This window comes from Elgaria multicarinata, chromosome 3 (assembly GCF_023053635.1).
Source record: "Elgaria multicarinata webbii isolate HBS135686 ecotype San Diego chromosome 3, rElgMul1.1.pri, whole genome shotgun sequence".
Classification (NCBI taxonomy): Eukaryota; Metazoa; Chordata; class Lepidosauria; order Squamata; family Anguidae; genus Elgaria; species Elgaria multicarinata.
The window spans coordinates 6,755,040-6,773,941 of NC_086173.1; the positions used below are offsets into that span (position 1 = coordinate 6,755,040).

An 18,902-nucleotide genomic window follows, 5' to 3' on the forward strand; every position below is an offset into this window, starting at 1 on the left:
ACTACTCAGTCTCTAAGTGGGTACCCCATTTCCAGCTGGCATTTGTGACTTGCTCAGGTCTTCTGCTCCTCATGGGCAAAAGCGTCTGCCCAGAGGTTTTATGCCACCCACTGATACCACAACAATTCAACTCTGCTTCCCCAGAGAGAAGTAGATCCAAACAGCACTGGCAGCCCCAGACCCCAAATTCTAATGCATTAAACTCCACAGAAGGAGAGGACTTGACTGCTAATTCACCTAGTCCACACCCCACAGCCTAGACCACCATATTGTTCCCTTTCTTTCTCTGTTTAAAGTTGAGAGAGGATGCACAAGCAAGCATGCATACATACACACACACACACACACACACACACACACACACACACACTCCCCGGAATAGAATTTCTAAAATGAGGAATGCCAGAGCTCAAGTTGGCCTAGAAGCTATATCCTATCAGACCTGGAAAACATCCTTTTATTTCAGAACAGCCAGTTGTTATCACTTAATGTGGAGGAAAAGACACTCTGCACAAGCTCAAGGACACTGCCAACTTCATGCTGCTGCTTCTCTTCTGGGAATGAAACCAGTTCCCAGATCTGGTGATACCTGGTTTGGACTGAGATGCTTCCTCACACTAGGCCTCACAGATTCCCTTCACCCCGCCTGTCCCCAAGTTTGTAACACTTGCCACAGGAAATGTTTCCATGCCTTGTTTGTTGAGGCCAGAGAGAAGAGAGGCAGGGGCAGAATAAGTAACACTCCCGACCACAATCTGGGAGCAGCTCCAGTCGGATCTAAACTGGGGGAGTAGATGGTAACCGGAGCAGCCAGCTGCAGCGTGGATGGTGAGTCACGGAAGCCTGGGTTTAGGCCAGCATTTATTCCAGGGTCAGATTCTCAAGGAAGATCCTGTGGAGCAGGCAAGAAGGACTTGTCTTTCCCTTCTACTCACCCTGACCCTTCCCTGGTGCTTAATTTTTTTAAAATCAGAGGTGCTGGTCTCTAGCTTATTTGGAAGCTATTCTGTGCTCTGGAAGTCTTTGTCCCTAGTCCCACAATGCACTGGAAGTGGTTGTGATTCCTCAAGTCACAAGGGACAGCACTCTACACATGCTTAAAGGTACTCTTTTCTTGAAGTATGTCTCAGATTAAGCCCTTGCTCTCCTGACATAGAGTTCCTGTGTCAGATAAAGAGAGGCCCACATGAGGAAAAGGCCCTATATTGACCACCACCCTTCATTATAGCTTCCCTCTTACACCATCAGTTACCATGGTGAGGGAGCTTGGGAACATGGAAGCAATGTACCCTTCAGCATTTCCAGTAGACTGCGGCAACGGGGCGTCAAACCACCACCTTTGATCTCTGAACACAGAGAGAGGGAATTAATACCAGCTTCTATTCCCCCCCTCCCCAATTCCTGCCTCACCGCACACGTCTCAACTGCTCTCCCAGAGATGTGAACAGAAACCAGGCATTTGGCTCCCACACTCTCTGTTCCAATTTCACTAGGGGCCACTGCCATTACCACAGCTGCTTATAGGCCCCCAGAGAAGTGGTTCCAATGCCATCAAATCCATGAGACCAGCCAGCAAGCCCTTTTAGTGGGCCTTTGGAGGCCCAGAAATGGAGCACAGATTGGAGATTAAGTACCAAGCCTTTGAGATCTGTAAGCACAAGTTCCACTCCTATGAGGAGAGACTGAAAGAACTGGGCATGTTAGCCTGGAGAAGAGAAGATTGAGGGGAGACATGAGAGCACTCTTCAAATACCTGAAAGGCTGTTACACAGAGGAGGACCCAGGATGTCTTCTCAATCCTCCCAGAGTGCAGGACACGGAATAATGGGCTCAAGTTACAGGAAACCAGATTCTGGCTGGACCTCAGGAAAAACATCTTGACTGTTAGAGCAGTACGACAATGGAACCAATGACCTAGGGAGGTGATGGGCTCTCTCACACTAGAGACCATCAAGATGCCGCTGGACAGCCATCTGTCAGGGATGCTTTAAGATGGATTCCTGCATTGAGCAAGGGATTGGACTCGATGGTCTAATAGGCCCCTTCCAACTCTACTATTCTATGATTCACAAGTGGCGTGAAAACCGACAGTAGGCTTGGGCACGGATAGAGACATACAGTTATATAATGAAGCACAGGGATATAATGAAGAGTCCTAGTGCAGATTAAATGGGTCAGGTGCCCTACATCAGCCTGCCTAACACCTCAAAAATGTGTAAGTATTCCATTATTTAATAGCGTCCACTCAGTACCAAAGTAAATGTCATTATTTATTTGACTTGTACCCTGCCTTTCCACCAAGAAAATGGCACCCAAACGGACTAACAATCATAGTGAACCAGTTTCAAACTGTCTAACTGTCAGGGGCTGTAATCCATGGCTCCTGGGAACTATAGTTCTAGGGCATTCCATTAGAGAAATTGTAGGAGTTTTAAAGACAAAAGCAACATCCTACAGTTCCAAGCAATTCCTTGGGAGAAGCTATGCTCTTTAAATCATTTTCCAAACAGGTTTAAAGTTGTAATACGCCCTTAGTAGAGTGTCTAATCATTTCTAGGCTATATAAACCACCCACAAAGAGGTCCTTGGTGCCAGAAGTAGTTGAATTCTTCCCTAAACTATTTTGTGTGTGGTGTTACCTTGAGTGGTTCCCCAGGAAAAGGGGCAGCCTTATTCTGCTCTGCAAACCTTGAGGAGCATTGATGTCTACTTGGCACCAAATTTGTCAATTCCAGTGGTCCTCTCTTCTATCCCATTATCAGTCCAGTTGCACAACTGAGAATCGGCAGGTATCAACTTCCTTTAGCACAATGGAAGAGGACAGGGCAGCTCCAGCAGTGAGAGAAGAACACCACAGCAGGGAACAAAATGATCAAGGAACATGACTGACCATAACAATCAGAATGATCAAGGGGCTGAAGCAACTCCTCTATGAGAAAAGGTTACAACATTGGGAGCATTTAAGCTTAGGGAAAAAAGTGAATGGGGGGGGGGGAATCATAGCAGGTGTACAAAATTATGCATGGTGTGGAGAACCTAGAAAGGGAGACTTTTTCTCCCTCTCTTTAAATGCTAGAACCCAGGGTCATCCCATGAAACTGAATGTTGGGAGAGCCAGGACATATAAAAGGGAGTACTTCTTGATGCAGTGCATAATTACAATTTGGAATTTGCTACAGCAAGATGTGATAGATACCAACCTGAATGGCTTTGAAAAGAGGATTAGACAAATTCAAAGAGGATAGGGCTATCAATGGCAACTAGTCATGATGGGTATTATTACCTCCAGTATCAGAGGCAGCATTCCTCTGCATGCCAGTTACTGGGGAACATGGGTAAGGGGGTGCTCTCTTGGCTCATGTCCTGCTTGTGGGCATCCCATTGGGGCATGGTTGGCTGCTGTGTGAATAGAATGCTAGATTAGACAGGCCTTTGGACTGATCCAGCATGGCTGTTCTTATGTTATATGTTTACAGTCAACCTGGACAGAATTAATTGGGCACAGAAAACACTAAAGAAATCCACAGGTAGTACGTTATGAAATGGAAGATGGGTCTGGGCGGAACAAATGGAGAACCAAGTATAGGACCGAAAAACCATGTATGCATACCTTTAACAATTTTTGCATTCATTTGTGGATACACACACACACACACAACCCTACACAAATTAAGGCAGTGGTCTTCAAACTATGTTCCGAAGAACACCTCTGCAGACTCCCGGAAGCTTATCTTAGGATTCTTAATGGGACAATCAGGCATAGCGGACAAGCTTCCCTGAAACACAACTTGTCCACCAAGCTCCCTCTGCAACATGCAACCACAGAGAAGTGCTGAGTATGTTTAGGGTACCATTTTATCAACAGCAGCCACAGTGAAGTCTTACAGACCTGGACAGTGTCCTGCATGCCCAGTCTGGATGCATACCCCAGAATCCTCTGCGAGTCACTGCAGTTCTATGGCAGGCCTACAGGGATGCTTCAGCAAAGTAGACTCAATGGTAAAAGGATTCCCTGAAGATAGAAAGTCTGAAACGCCACTGACACAGTCAGTTGCCCACATGGAGTTGTTATTTATACACGGTGCTGTCAATGTACATGGTGTTTTCTTGACACAGCAACAACCCAGGTCTCTGCCCTGAGGAGCTTACAATCTACATTTCAACCAAGGGGGAGGGATAGATGACAAAGGGAGAGGCAGTTAACCTCAGATTTGTTTCAGACAGCTGGGCATAGGCACTGAATGTTTAAGTCAGAGGCATCAGGAAAAAAGTAGGTTTTAAGATGAGATCTGAAAGAGGGGGGAAACACAGAGACCCCGCGCAGCTATTCTAGGAGGGAGTTCCAAGCATAAAAGGCAGCAAGAGAGATGTATAAAGAGATGGTGCTTGTCTTCCACCCACAATCACAAGGCCAACATTAGCCCTGAAGAGTCCCAGGACAGGGCTCCTGGCTCTGCTTCATCCCCAGCTATACCTCTATGGTTCCTCAAAGCACAACCCTTTTATTTCCTCCCATCATCACTACTTGTGACTTTCAGCCCTGATCTAGACATTTGGGCAATGAAGACTGGCTGAAAACAGGGGCAAGGGTGAGTGGCAGGAAGGTCACAGCAAGGAGCATTATCAGCTCCTGAAGTATCCCACCCCAGGGCTACTCAGCATCCCACATACTGAATGCTTTACAACCTTTGCTGTTGCTGTTTTTACCTTTGTGCGTGCAGAGTGTGCTACACACTCTCACACCTGTGCACAGAGCATGGTACATCAATACACAGCCACATACATTCACAGCCTGCACTTACAGAAACACAGGAGAAATGCAGTCGTTCACAAAGTGAGACACAGCCACACACACAAGCAACCTCCTACACAGACAGTCTCTCCCTGCTCTTTCTCTCACTCACACAGACACACTTCTCGCACGTCCAACCTCCCACAAATGTCCCCACCCCCCACTACATGGCTAAACATTATCTGAACACAGAGAAAGATCTATGCACGCAGAGACGCACACATGTAAAGGGATGCAGGAAGAGTTCTAATTCATATCTGCAATCCTAAATGTTAGGTTTTGAGGGTGTACACACAGTCACACTGACAGATGCATTAAGAAACGTATGCAGAAAATGCTCTCTTCTGCATGTAAGCATATTCAGTTTTTCTAAAAACACATCCTCATGGACAAGACTTGCTGAACTCTCCAATACCCAACCCTTTTACCCTACTCTGCCCCCACCCACCCAGCAGCGAAGGTACTGGGTCACCCTAACTCCAAATGTGTCTCTGATTCTTGCCACAAACTTTTCCTAACCCCCCACCTCCGCCTTACTCTGCCCCCTGATTAGTGCCCTATCTAGTGCGACCACAAGGGAGTGGCATCTCTAAGATAAACCTGGCATCACCACCACCCCCAATCCTACAATGCCTTTCTTTGCCTGAAAGCAGTCCTTTCGAGAGCAAAAAAAAAGTGCCAGGCTCCTTTGAGAATGGGGTACCTAACATTAACAAAAGCAGATCCCGTTCCAAAGGCCAACAATACCATGAATCAAGCCATGTCCATCCGTAGGAAGCCTGGCACAGGTGGAGAGCAAAGAGGCCAGGCATGGGACGCAATGCCCCTCGGTGCCAGGGGCAGTAGCGAGGACTCCACTGCTAATGATGGTGGCCAGGTAAAAAGATATTAGTGCCCAAGCCATAGCAATAGGCAGTGGTGTCCAGGAAGGAACCCCAGGGCAGGTGATGCTGTCAAGCAGGGAAGACAGACAACGCCCATGCCATGCCATGCCGCGAGGCGGTGATGCCCATCACCTCAAGCCACCAAGCGGTAGGTGGCACCCAACCAGGGACAAGCAGGAGAGCAGTGTGCGTTGCAGGTGAAGGGCAGAATGGGGGCCATGCCCATGCATGGGAAAGGGGGAGGTCAGGGGAAAGGAGAAAAGTGTGCCCATGCCGGAGCACCACTCACCTCGTGCCCGGGAGGGGCAGCAGCTGCACTTCGCCAGGACTTTGCGGAACAAGTGGTGGCAGGCACAGCCTTGCTGGCTCCCACCCCTCATGGTGCCGCCCGGCCACGCTGGGCTCTGTCACCCACTGTGCCAGCCATTGAGCAAAGGGACAGCGCGGCCCAGGCAGCGAAAGGGGCCCGCGGGGGGGGGGAGGGGGGGCTCCCGCCACCGCAGCCGTTTGCTCAGTGACAGAACAACAGGGCTGGGCTGGTGCTGCCCGTGGGGAGGAGGAGCTTCTGCAGCTCCCCCCCCCCCCCCCGCACAGCTCTCTCTCTCTCTCTCCCCCCCCTCCCTCCTTCTCTCTCTCTCTCTCTTTCCATCCATCTCCAGAGCTTCCCGGAGCCAGACACCGCCCCCCCTCCCTTCCTTCTCGATCCTGCTGAGCCATTGCAGCCAGCTCTGCAGCAGTGGAGCCTGCAGCGGGCATGGGTGAGGGGGCGGGCAGATCTCTGTGTCCCTATCACCCCAAAGGCGAGTGGGGGATACCAGGTTTCTGCGTGTGTGCGTGCATGTGTGTGTATATGTGCATGCAGAGATGGAGAAGAATGGGGGTGGGGGAATCAGTGGATGCAAGGGTCAGGGACTGGCCATGAGGATGCCTGGATGTTAAAAAAAGACACACACACACACACACACACACACACACACACGGAGAAGGAACAAATATGAAGGGGCTGTGTAGGTGTGCCTGTGCTTGTGCTTGTGCATGTAAAGGGGGTGAACATTCAGAATGCACAAAGTTGGGGGAATCTCTGAGTATCAGCTGATGGAATGCCCAGGAATGAGTGGGCAACTCCTAGGTGGAACAGGTTGCTAGGGCTGAACTCTCCATATAGTGCATCAGGTTTATGGCCATCCATGCCCACACAGGGCATCAGTGCTCCAGAAAAAGGGAGTGGAAGGGGAGCAGTCCAGGTCTTCTCCCACCACTCTACAGCAAACGTCAGGGACCCTCAGGATCCACCCCATATTGAGATAGTCTTCCCCAGCTGTGTCTTGGGGATGGAGGTTGTGAGGTCGGTGGGTGGGGAGTGAGCTCAAGCCTGCTTCAAACTGTTAACACATTTCCTACACAGAAAGCAATTCCAGATAGGAAAAAAATGCATGAAATCTCCATGTTGAGACAAGTCACATAATCTCTCTTTCTCACACACACACCCATTGTGTTGCATGTACAAATCATGAGCTGCCAGTACGCACACTGTGAAACACAGATGTGTGATGATTGGCCAAGTGAAGTACAGCATGTCAGATTGGGACTGGAAAGACCCAGTTTCAAATCCTCACTCAGCCACGAAGTTTACTGGGTGACCTTGGGACAGTCACTCAGACGAAGCTTTTGTCACCCTGTGTCATTCACAGAATTATACAGCGCGGGGGGGGGGGGGGAGACAGAGCCCTCCTATGTTTTCCCAACACTTCTTCTATTCTTTCTCTTACTGCAGAACACCCATTAAGAAAGAAAAGACAAAATAGCTGTGTAATGCCTTCTCGTTGGTAGCACCCTAAAGTGATTCTACCTCACTGGATCATTGTGAGGTTAAAATGGGGGTGGAAGAGGAAGAAAAGTGGGATATCAAATGGAAGAGATAAATAAACATTGACATAAAAGTGCTTTTTGAGCATATGAAATGTTACGTTTGCATCAATCCCCAGTGTGTTACATTACTGCCATCTGTCAACTTTTCTCTCCCTTATGCAAAGGCACTGATCCCTTCCCTCATTCATTCTTATCACCACATCATGCTGTTTGCCACGCAAGACGTGTACATGGAAAGTAACTCCATGCTTCTCGCCTGCCCAAGGACCTCCACTTCCCTTACTCGGCTTCGTCCTTTTTCTTCTGCTGCCCCTTACGCCTGGAACGCTCTTCCAGAACACTTGAGAACTACCAACTCAATCACAGCTTTTAAAACTCAGCTAAAAACTTTTCTTTTCCCTATAGCTTTTAAATATTGAGTTTGTTCTGACTCTATACTGTTAGCTTCACCGTACCCGGTGCCTGTTTACACTTCCCTGTGCCTGTTTGCATTCTCCTTCCCTCCTTATTGTTTACTACAACTTTATTAGATTGTAAGCCTATGCGGCAGGGTCTTGCTATTTACTGTGCAATCTGTACAGCACCATGTACATTGATGGTGCTATATATATAAATAAATAAATAAATAAATAAATAAATAAATAAATAATAATAAGGTCAGGACCTGCAGTCCTTGCTCAGTTCAAAATACAAAGAGCTACTAGCCAAAGCTGTATAGGAGGGCTGGTTTTACACAAGCTGCAAAATGAAATGCTAGAATTCTGGGGTGGCAGAATACAGACTGCAAGAGGAGAAACCACATTTGTTAATGCTCTTCTGCAATGAAAACCTTTCTGCTGAAGAAACAACAACTAGCACATCAAAAAGCCAATTGGGAGAGAACTTTTTCTCCCTGATATGCTAGATTTTTCATTTCCTTTTACTTGCAGGGATATGGTTATTTATTGCATGGAGTAGCATTCAGCATCTTCCTTCTGAAATTCCTAGAATATGTGGGACAATAATAATGAAGGTGGCCCTGAGCATGGGGAGTGGAGGAGGAGAGAAAAGAAGCACAGGATCAGTGCAGAGCCTAGTGATGAAGTCACAGGGGGGGGCCTGTAGATCAGTGACCCCTTTTGTAGAGTTGGGGCAGGAAGGAGAATGGCCATTGTTCTTTTGCATATGTTAATACATTACTCCCGCCTTCTTAAATGGCCAGTGGCTAGAACTGGTATTTGAGGGGAAAGCTAAACAGTCCAGGCAGTGCGTAGTAAAACCCAGTCGGAACTGCCCAGAGAACATCAGCTGCCTTGGGACTGCCAAAGGTAGCCAATATTGGGATAAGGGACCGCAGGTCAGGTACCACGACACACACAACAGCCTCAGACTCTGAGATTCTGTGTTCATTCCTGGTGAAGTACAACCCCACCTGGTTCTACCCTTGCAATCACTCAAGTGAATCATAATCTCTTCTTCACCCTAGGGTGGGGTGGGGGGTTGAAGGAGAAGCTGCCAGGTTATGGGCTGCTTGAGAAGGTCGCTGGTGCCCACTGTGGCTTAAATACTACAGCCCATGGGTTCCGGGTGGCTTGTTACACAAGGGTTGCAAAACCTTCCCCAGTTGGCACATTACGATGAGCTATGGTGACCACCTGCCTCAGCTTAAATATTCTCAATGGTGGCTAGCACACGCCACAACCCACTGTGGTTTGTTTAAGCCATGGTAGGCGCTGCCAATCGTGCAAACCGGGTCAATGGATTCATTAGAAAGCAAATCCTCACACAGGAGGAAGCTTTGCCACAGAACGCTTGCCGTCAGCTAAGGCTGCTTCTGAGTGAAAAGCAGAGTCACAGGCTACTGGCCAAGCCCGTAACAGGAGAAAATATTTCCCTTGAGTCCTGGATTCTATAGTTTTCACAGAGCTGGAGGCCACTAGTCCCATCCCAGATCCAGGCTGGTTGAGGCTCAGCTGGATCTGTGCAACCAGGACCCCCTCTAACGTGAGGGGCCATAGCTCAGCGGCAGAGCAGCTGCTTTGTATGCAGAAGGCCCCAGGTTCAATCCCCGGCATCTCCAGCTAGGGCAAAGAAAGAATCCTGCCTGAAATCCTGGGGCTCGTCTATACGGCTTGTTTACCCTGACCTTAATGTGCATATTCATGCCTCAGGACACACGACGCAGCTGTCCATTTGCCGTAGCGCTGGGTTTCTAACGCGATGATGCGCATATTCGTAGTGGCGATTTACCGCGACTTTTGGATCATGTCCAAGTTTGCACCGCGTTACGGTTATGTGTCTTTGGGGGAGTTAAATTGCATTTTGACATGTGGGCGGAGCTTTGAGGGTAGGACAACGTGATTGGCCGATTTCCCAATTTCCCACCTATCTGCTGCCTTGTTCCTTTGTGCCGTTTTTAGTTTGAATTCTCTGATTCTGCGAAGCTCCGCAGAGAGAGCTTATTAAAACAAAGAAGAGGGAATGGGCATCCTCCTCTGCTGCCTCATTCCTTTCCCCACCCCTCTCCCGGTTTGTCTGTTATATGAATCTGAGGAGCTCTGCATATAAAATTTATAGTTTCCATCATCTCTATTCCGTAGCATCTAATCTGCATATATGCACATTTATAACTGCACTATAAAAAAAATTAGGAAATAAATCGCTGTTGCTGCTGCAGTGTGACGCTCTTTACCTACGTTCAAATCCACAAAAATTCAGGTTTATATTTAATGAGGAGCAATCCCGTTGTCACATAGACAGGGGCCTGGAGAGCCATTGCTGCCAGTCAGTATTGACAATGCTAGGCTAGATGGGCCAAGGGCAGCTTTTTATGTCCCCTCCAGATCTGAACAGACTGTTAACACAGATAAGATCGGGAGTTTGCTGGAGAACACCTCTGATCCCATCCCTCTGTGACTGTCGGGAAGATGGGACTGGCAGGGTGCTGGCGTCCACTTTAACTAATAATAATAATAATATATTTATTTATTTATTTATTTGTTACCCGCCTCTCCCTCTGGATCGAAACCACATTTTACTTTTACACAAGTAAAAACACCATAAAATACATAAAACTAATTCAAACGTTTAAAACTAGTGCATCATTAAAAGCAGCACACCATTAAAACCGCCCAGAGAGCTCCAGCTATTGGGCGGTATAGAAATGTAATAAATAAATAAATAAATAAATAAATAAATAAATAAATAAATAAATAAGGCATCTTAAAATTCAGCTGGGTAGGCCTGCCAGAAGAGATCAGTCTTTATGGCTTTCTTAAATTCTGGAAGACGGTTAAGTTGACGAATCTCTCCCGGCAAGCCATTCCACAAACTGGAATGGAATCGATTCTGGAGTATCCCTAACTTGTTTGCCCGCCCTGCCTGCCAGGTATTCACAGAAATGCTTCAGACAGCTATTGCTTCTTCCACGAACAAATGTTCCACAATCAACTGACACCCCTGGTCATTCTCTCGGCCTTTCTTGCCCCGCCTGCCTTACCACTTGCCTGCTCGGTCTTCCTGCCCTTTCCTTCAAACCTCTTGCTTGTGTTTTGAATTCTTCAACTGGCCTAATTTATTACAGTCGCCACTTTGATCGTGCTTCTCTTCTTTTCCCTTGCCTACATTGGTTCCCTCTTTCTTTTTGCATTCTGTTTAAACTTCGCCCAACCTTCCGAGATCTTCATTCTCTCATCGAAATTCCCACTTGCCTGTTTATTCTTTTTCTTTTCTTTCAGATGCTTTCCCTTCATCCCCCTTCTCAGTCCTTTGGTACTCTTATGTCCCACAAACCTTGATGGAAGGGACTGTAGCTCAATGACAGAGCACCTGCTTTATATTTAGAAGGTCCCAGGTTCGGTCCCTGGCATCTAGTGATATAGGACGGGATACAAATGTTTTAAATAAATACATAAATGAAATAAAAAAAATCTCCAGGAAGGGCTCAGAAAGAATCCTGCCTGAATCCCCAGAGAGCTGCTGCCAGTCAGTGTCGACAATACTGAGCTAGATGGACCAAGGGCCTGACTCAGTTATAAGGCAGCTTCCTATGTTCCTAAAGCCCAAATTAAATCCTCATTCCCCAACTGTGCCCCTTCTCCCTTGCTGCTTGCTTCCATAGGAAAATTCTACTTCCTGGCACTTGCCTGGCTTCTCCATAAGACCTGATAATAAAAAAAAGATGGAAACTCACTTCTTCAGTTCATATCTCTCTGATCTCACCTCTTTCCCAGGCTCTCAGCATTCTCCTTGTGTGTCTCTTCTTATTTAGAATGTAAGCCCGAGGGCAAAGTCTGCTGTGTATGTCTTTTATTTTATCTGCAGTGCTCAGTTTGTATTGGCCCTCTGGAAATAATTCCCAATCACAACAGAAAATAAATTCTTACTGCAATAGCTTGCATGTACAAAGTCCACTATCATGCTTATCTCCTTCACCTGCAATTTGGTCCCACAGGGTGGTTCATCCCTTGCCCCATGACACTGGAAATGAAGGGACAAGCTGGGTGTGACATCGTTCACACAATTCACTATTGCTCAGTGTTGATTTTTAGGGTAAATAGCAGGCATAGGGCCCTGATCTGGAATAAGACTCCGGTGGGGGACAGGGGAGCTTTAACCCTTTGCCCCCTGCTGTAATCTTGATCCAGGTCACCATCTCTGCTATTTATTCTCATGATAAAACAAACAAACCCTTTCACACAGTTTCTAATTCAGTGAATGATATTTATGCACGGCCTCTATTTGCATATTGTGTCACATCTCCTTTAGCCCAAAGGTGGAAGGGCAGAGACTTTCCAAAGGCCACCTCCTGCATCCCCGGCTCACCAGGTATTAGAATGAGTTCCGATTTTTATTTCATACACATCTTAACACCCCTGGTTCTGATCAACAAGTGGAGTGGCCAATAGAGCAATCTAGAACGCAAAAGAATGGGGGAGAGAAGAGGGTGTGTGTGTGTGACCTTCTCTCATATATACTGTGGTCTCCAGATGGGAATTGTTGGCTAAGAACATTTGGAGGCCACAGTATATATGTGAGAAGGCCATTGGCTATGCTGGTTGGAACTGATGGGAGTTAGAGACCAAAAACATCTGGAGGATCACAGACTCTCCAGCCCTGCACTCACTTGCTGCTCAGGAGATACTATAATTTTGTTGTTATTGTTGTTGTTGTTGTGATGATGACAATGATGACGATGTTATAATGTTGTAGAAAAGGAAGAGGAAAAGAGAGAGAAACATACACCACTGACCATGGAAGTCAAAGAACTCTGGCAACAGGAAAAGGTGACAATTATTCTGGTCGCATCAGTCACCGGCATCACATCAAAAAACTATACAGAAAACCTTCAGAAACGGGGCCTACCAAAATACATCCACACCAACATCCAGAAAGCAGTAATATTTAAAACATGCTCAATGGCCAGGAAATTTCTGAATCAGTAAAAGACAGCATGACTTGGCAAAGCCTGTCGGGTCCATCTAGAAAAACCACCACGAGTGAGAAAAAGAGAGATAATCTAACAACAACAACTCACTTGCTGTCTATCGCTACCAGTTCTCTACTGTCCCCATTTCCTTTCCCACTTCCATGCTGTTGGTTCTTCCTTTCTACAATCCAAACCGGCATAGGCCACATCACACACATAAAATACTTCTCTGATGGAATCTCAATTAGACTTCAATCAGCCACAAAGCAGCAATAAAAACAATGCTGTGTGTGATGTATAATAAGCCTCTTGCCAATATGAAGGTTGGAGGAGCAGCAGCAACTACAGACAAATAAACAGACAGCAGATGACCCCAGGGTGGCAAAGGGAGGATTATTTAGAATGCCAGACACACAGCTACTTTTCTTGGATTAGTTTTGGCCCAGGGGCAGCCTGTGGCTGACTTCTATTATAATGGGGCTATCTTCACATAATGACAACCGTTCAGTTTAAAAAACAATGGTTTGTCAGGGATTCGCAGCTGTGCTACCTGCTTGCGTCTTCCGCTTTACCGCACAATCCATGATCAGCTCCTTTTTAGGCTGTGCAGCATAACATGCAAACATGGACTGCTGGGATGTCTAGGGGCTAAAGAACCCATCAGTTAACCTAACAATAAAACATGGTTAACCACTGGGCTGTTTAGCCCCTAAACAACCTACTGGTCTGGGTTCATACATCATGCTCAACAACCTATGAAAGAATAGATTGTGGGTTGTGCGGGTAAATTGGAAGAGGTAAGCAGGCAGCACAGACCCACAATCCCTGACAAGCCATTGGTGTAGTGGCTAGAGTGCTGGCCTGGGAGTTGGGAGATCCGGGTTCTAGACTGCACTCGGCCATGGAAACCCAGTGGGTGACCTTGGGCCAGTCACAGACTCTCAGCCCAAACTACCTCAGAGGGTTGTTGTTGTGAGGATAAAATGAAGAGGAGGAGACTTACGTACGCCACCTTGGGTTCCTTGGCGGAAAAAAGGTGGGATATAAATGCAATAATAAATAAATTGGTTTTACTGTTATTATGTGCAAACTAGGTCTATATGTACTCCCATCAATTACACATTACAAAGTGGCAAAAGTATGTTTACCACAACATGGAAACAATGTGCAAAGCAGCTTTTAGACCATCAAGACATACCTCTGGGAAAATTCCTCAAAGCCAATCCGCAAAAGCATGCTTTGGCAGCGACACCAACACACTGTAACCACTCTTGTGTAATTTAGTGCATAATCAGACCAGGGAAAAGAGCAACTTTTGCTGATAGGCCAATTTTCATTGGGGAAACAGAATTTATTTATTAATAAATATTTTTACACGGCTTGAGTGGTTTACATGCCATTTACCCAGCTCAGATTTCAAACGATGCCCACTGAGTATCTGGCTGGAAGATTTTCTAATAGACCTGTAAAAGAGTGCTTTTGCATATGTGAAGCAGGACATATTGAAGATCTTGTACATTATATCCTATACTGTCCATTATATAATTAGCCCAGGGCTAAATTTATTCTCCCTTTCCAGAGCACCTTAGAAGACCAATCAGATGATTTTAAAATTAGATGGCTGTTGGCTGATGTGGACAAATTCATCAGCTATAAGATAGCTTTATTTGAGCTAGCTGCAAGAAAAATAAGAGCAGCCTTTCTAAACCATACCACTCTCAAATCCTAAGGGGGTTAAACAGAAGGAATGTTTTAAATCCTGATCATTTTGTTTTATTGTTATCAAAAAAAATTCTGCTTTGTACTTGTGTGCTTTGTGTTTGTATTGTGATGGCCATTGGCTATAAACAATAAAATCTTGAGAGAGAGAGAGAGAGAGAGAGAGAGAGAGAGAGAGAGAGAGAGAGAGAGAGAGAGGTTTACATGCCAAAGCAAGGAGAAAATGGGTTAAATCTCCCCTCCCACCACCTTCAACACTAAGTGAGCTTGAGAGGAGGGCTGTAGCTGCTATTACACTTTAAAATAGGGGTGGCGGACCTTTTTCAGACCCAGTAGCAGATTCCATTTTGTACAAACTCTCGCGCACCGCATTCCACCTTTTTCAGTGCTAAGCCAGGGAAAGCACATATCTCCGATCAGCTGCTGATCAGGGATGAGAGCTTTTCTCTCTGTAGCAGAGAGGGCGGGCCCACGGGAAACAGCTGCTGGGACGCATAGGGAACCCCCCTCCCAGGAAGCTCCACCCCCACTTTTAAAAAGCAGCCAGAGATCTGGTCACGGATCTCCCATTGTTACTTCTAGTTTGTTCTCTAGAAGCCAATTACACATGACATGCAAATGTGTACAACGAAGTCCCAACTGTTTTGTTTCAAACTGAAAAGCAGCCTTGGGAGGCTGAGATTTTTGAGTGGAGGGGCGGTGGGACGGAAAAGGTTCCTCCGCGCTTTCCCTTGCATGTCATTTTCTGACTCAAAATCATCATGGCACGCCAAGCTGCTTTTCCCCTTCCATGATTCCAGCCACCTGATTGCAAGGGACACGGGAAGTTGCCTTATACCGAGTCAAATCATTATTCCGTGTAGTGCAGCGGTTCTCAACCTGTGGGTCGGGACCCCTTTGGGGGTCGAATGACCCTTTCACAGGGGTCGCCTAAGACCATTGGAAAACATATTTCCGATGGTCTTAGGAAACTGTATTGACTGAACTATGTCATGTATCATCTTTTGTATTATTAAAGCTATTGTTATGCATTATTTTCATTAGCAAACCAGCCCATGACAATGGATCGTGTAGAGAAGAATGAAAATAATTTTATGGTTGGGGGTCACCACAACATGAGGAACTTTATTAAAGGGTCGCGGCATTAGGAAGGTTGAGAACCACTGGTGTAGTGCAACATTGTCTACAGTGCCTGAGAGCAGCCCTCCAGGGTTTCAGGCAAAGGTTTTCCCTAGTCCTACGGAAGGTGTCAGAAATTGATCCCAGGATCCTCTGCATGCAAAACATGTGTTCAGAACCACCTCCACTCACGCTTCTCAATTTCAAAGTATTTATTTATTTATTTATTTATTACATTTTTATACCGCCCAATAGCCGAAGCTCTCTGGGCGGTTCACAAAAATTGAACCGCCCCAAAGCTGTTCTCCGATAGAAGCTGCTGCCATATTTCCATGCCATATGCAGTTCTGCCCTGATCTTCGCACCAGTGATTAGGCAAATGTCAGCTTCCCTTCCAAAACTGGCAGCTGGGCCACCTGCTCTCAGGTTTTCTTGGTTGTTTCGTGTTCTGTGTAACAGACGCAGACATCTAGGAATTCAAAAGCAAAGCTGATATGGGATCTAAACAATTTACAGTCCCATGTGGCTAAAAGTGAATGAGGGAGGCATTTTGTAATGGAGTGTCCCATCCTGGCTGTATAGAGTATGGATGGTTATGTCATGGGTTTGCAGCTGGCAGCCTATGGACTAAATCGACCCTGCAGAGGTCTGTTCATAGCTTCACCAAACTATTCTTGATGTTGTGCGGACTTTATACTGTTAGTTTTACCCTACCCTGTGCCTGCTTACCCTACCCTGTGCCTGTTGGCATTCTCTTCCCCTCCTTATTGTTTTACTATGATTTTATTAGATTGTAAGCCTATGCGGCAGGGCCTTGCTATTTACTGTTTTGCTCTGTACAGCACCATGTACATTGATGGTGCTATATAAATAAATAAATAAATAATAATAATAATAATAATAATAATAATAATCTACACTCACTCACTTGTCTTTCTCCCTCTTCTCCCTCGATCCTAAGCTTCAACTCTTTGTTTTAGAAGTCCTAAAACAGCCTTTCCCAACCTCTAGATGCGTTGGACTACAACTCCCATGATTCCTAGTCAGCATGCCATAAAAAGACATTGGATCCAGGTACCAAAAAATGCACAATGAGCCAAACTAGTCAGGTAGCAATGTCAGGTAGCAGGGGGAAAGAGCACAGCTTCTATCAGGTTCTCCAGAAGTGATGGGAGAGCTCAGGAGATGGCCAAGAAGCCACACTAGTTACTTCTCCCAGCTTTTCCCATATCGGGTCACAGCAGCGGAGTCAAGGGAATTATTCACCCGATGTTCTAAATACAGAGGGAGCAGAGCGTGAGTAGGGAAAAGATGCTGAAGAACGTTCTGGCTAAGAGTAAGCAGTAGTTGGGGAACATAGTAGAAAGTGGCTGAGATGAGAGAGGGAGAAGGGAAGCAGGGCCATTCCGCCTGCTCCCACTGAAAGACTTCATTTGTTCCTCTTCCCTCCCCATCCCTTCTTCCTTGTGTCATGTCTTTGTGGATTCTAAGCCTGCAGGCAGGGGGACTGTCTTGTTTTATTGACTGCATGTAAGATGCTCTGGAAGCCTTTCTGGCTGAGGAACAGGATAAAAATACTTCAAAATAAATAAATAAATAAATAAATACTGACCTAAGGACAGCACTGGATTTGGCCTCGCACAAGCAATCCATTTGGGAGAGGCTGAAGGTCGGTGATGGAGCACATGGCTTTGCATGCAAAAAGGTCCCCAGATTCACAGCCCAGCATTGCCAGTTAAAGCAGAGTTTCCCAACCTGGTGCCCTACACATGTTTTTTGGGGAGACTTCAACTCCCATCAGCCCTACTCAGCATGGCCAATGGCCAGAGGTGCTGGGAGTTGTAGTCCAAAGCAATTGGAGGACACCAGATTGAGGAAGGCTGAGTTAAAGGAACTCAGGCAACAGGACTGGGAAGAACCTTGAGAAACCACTGATACTCAGAAGAGACAGCACTGGGTTAGACAGGCCAAGCACTGCCTGTCAATATGAGGCAGCTTCATACATGGATAGGAAGCCATTGCCAGCTAGTGGTGAGAGTTCTCCAGGGCAACCAGATGGCTCCAGGGAATATACGGTAGTGCATAGTAAGATAAAAACCAAAGGTAAAGCTGCTTCCCCCATTGCAAGACACCTGGAAAGGTCAACATGGAAGGAACCAGGAGGCTCACCTTCTTCTGTGGTCTGGCCCTCAGGGGCTCCTGGTGCCTTTGCTTCTGGCTGGGATTCCCCATGCTGCTGCTTCCTGTGGTCTTTGGACGCCTCCGCACTGCTGCTAGCCTGGGGTTGCATCTCAGCTCCCGGCTGCGGAGAACACAGGTCTGGCAGCTGCAATTTAGCATAGAAAAACAAGTTTAGGTTTTAGGGCAGGATGTGGGCAACCTGTTTGGCATGAGGCGAATCTGCCTCAGAAATAGATCACAAGCTGGAGAGCAGCCGTTAATGGGCATATTTTAGAAGCATGCAATTAGCATCGTTTGCAGATCATTTTCCTGAGCATCAAGGATGCCAAAACTACATTTGGCAGACATATTGCACTTATCACACCATATTCTTATGCAAGTGTAGTTGCTTCCCTCAAATGAGAAAAAAAACCAACTGGGAGAATGTGTGTGTGTTCACATGTATGTAGGAGGCAGGGGAGATACGTTAACATGCAGCCTCAAAAATAATGTCAGCTGAAAAACAACAAAGTCTTGCTTCTTTTTTATTTGCCTCGCCATCCTGTATACGTCAAGATTTCTGCCAACTCATATTCAAGTGTCTCTACCATGAGGACTAGAAACATAGTTTGGGTTTAAAAAAGAAAGAAAGAAAAAGAACCAGCAATCTGTGCAATCTCAGGATTGCACCAAAGTGCAGGGGAATGTCCATTTCATACTTTATATATTACATAGCTGGAGGCTCCTAGCCACAGGAATTGGTGACACAACTGGGATGAAAAGGAAAAGAGGGGCTGATACATGTAGGTACAGTTCCACATGGATGGGAATAGGATCTTCCTCCTCACTGAATTGGATAGGTCTGTTAGTGGCTATTCACCTGATAGTTAAACAGAGGCTTTAGCTAGACCTAAGGATTATCCCAAGCAAATGGAGGGGTCGCCCCTGCCTG

The 18,902-nt window shown here is 46.4% G+C and overlaps 1 protein-coding gene across 3 annotated transcripts in view; it reads right to left on the reverse strand.

The window, feature by feature from the left end:
* The window catches only part of ARHGEF25 (Rho guanine nucleotide exchange factor 25), an 84,457-nt gene that overhangs the window by 59,571 nt on the left and 5,984 nt on the right, over positions 1–18,902 (reverse strand). For 2 of the 3 annotated variants that reach the window (XM_063119193.1, XM_063119192.1), the window contains exon 2: positions 17,960–18,116. In XM_063119193.1, the coding sequence (XP_062975263.1) occupies positions 17,960–18,116 (157 nt within the window). Of the gene's footprint in view, positions 1–5,965; positions 6,145–17,959; positions 18,117–18,902 lie in introns of those variants that run through there. The other variant, XM_063119194.1, reaches the window with a different exon arrangement.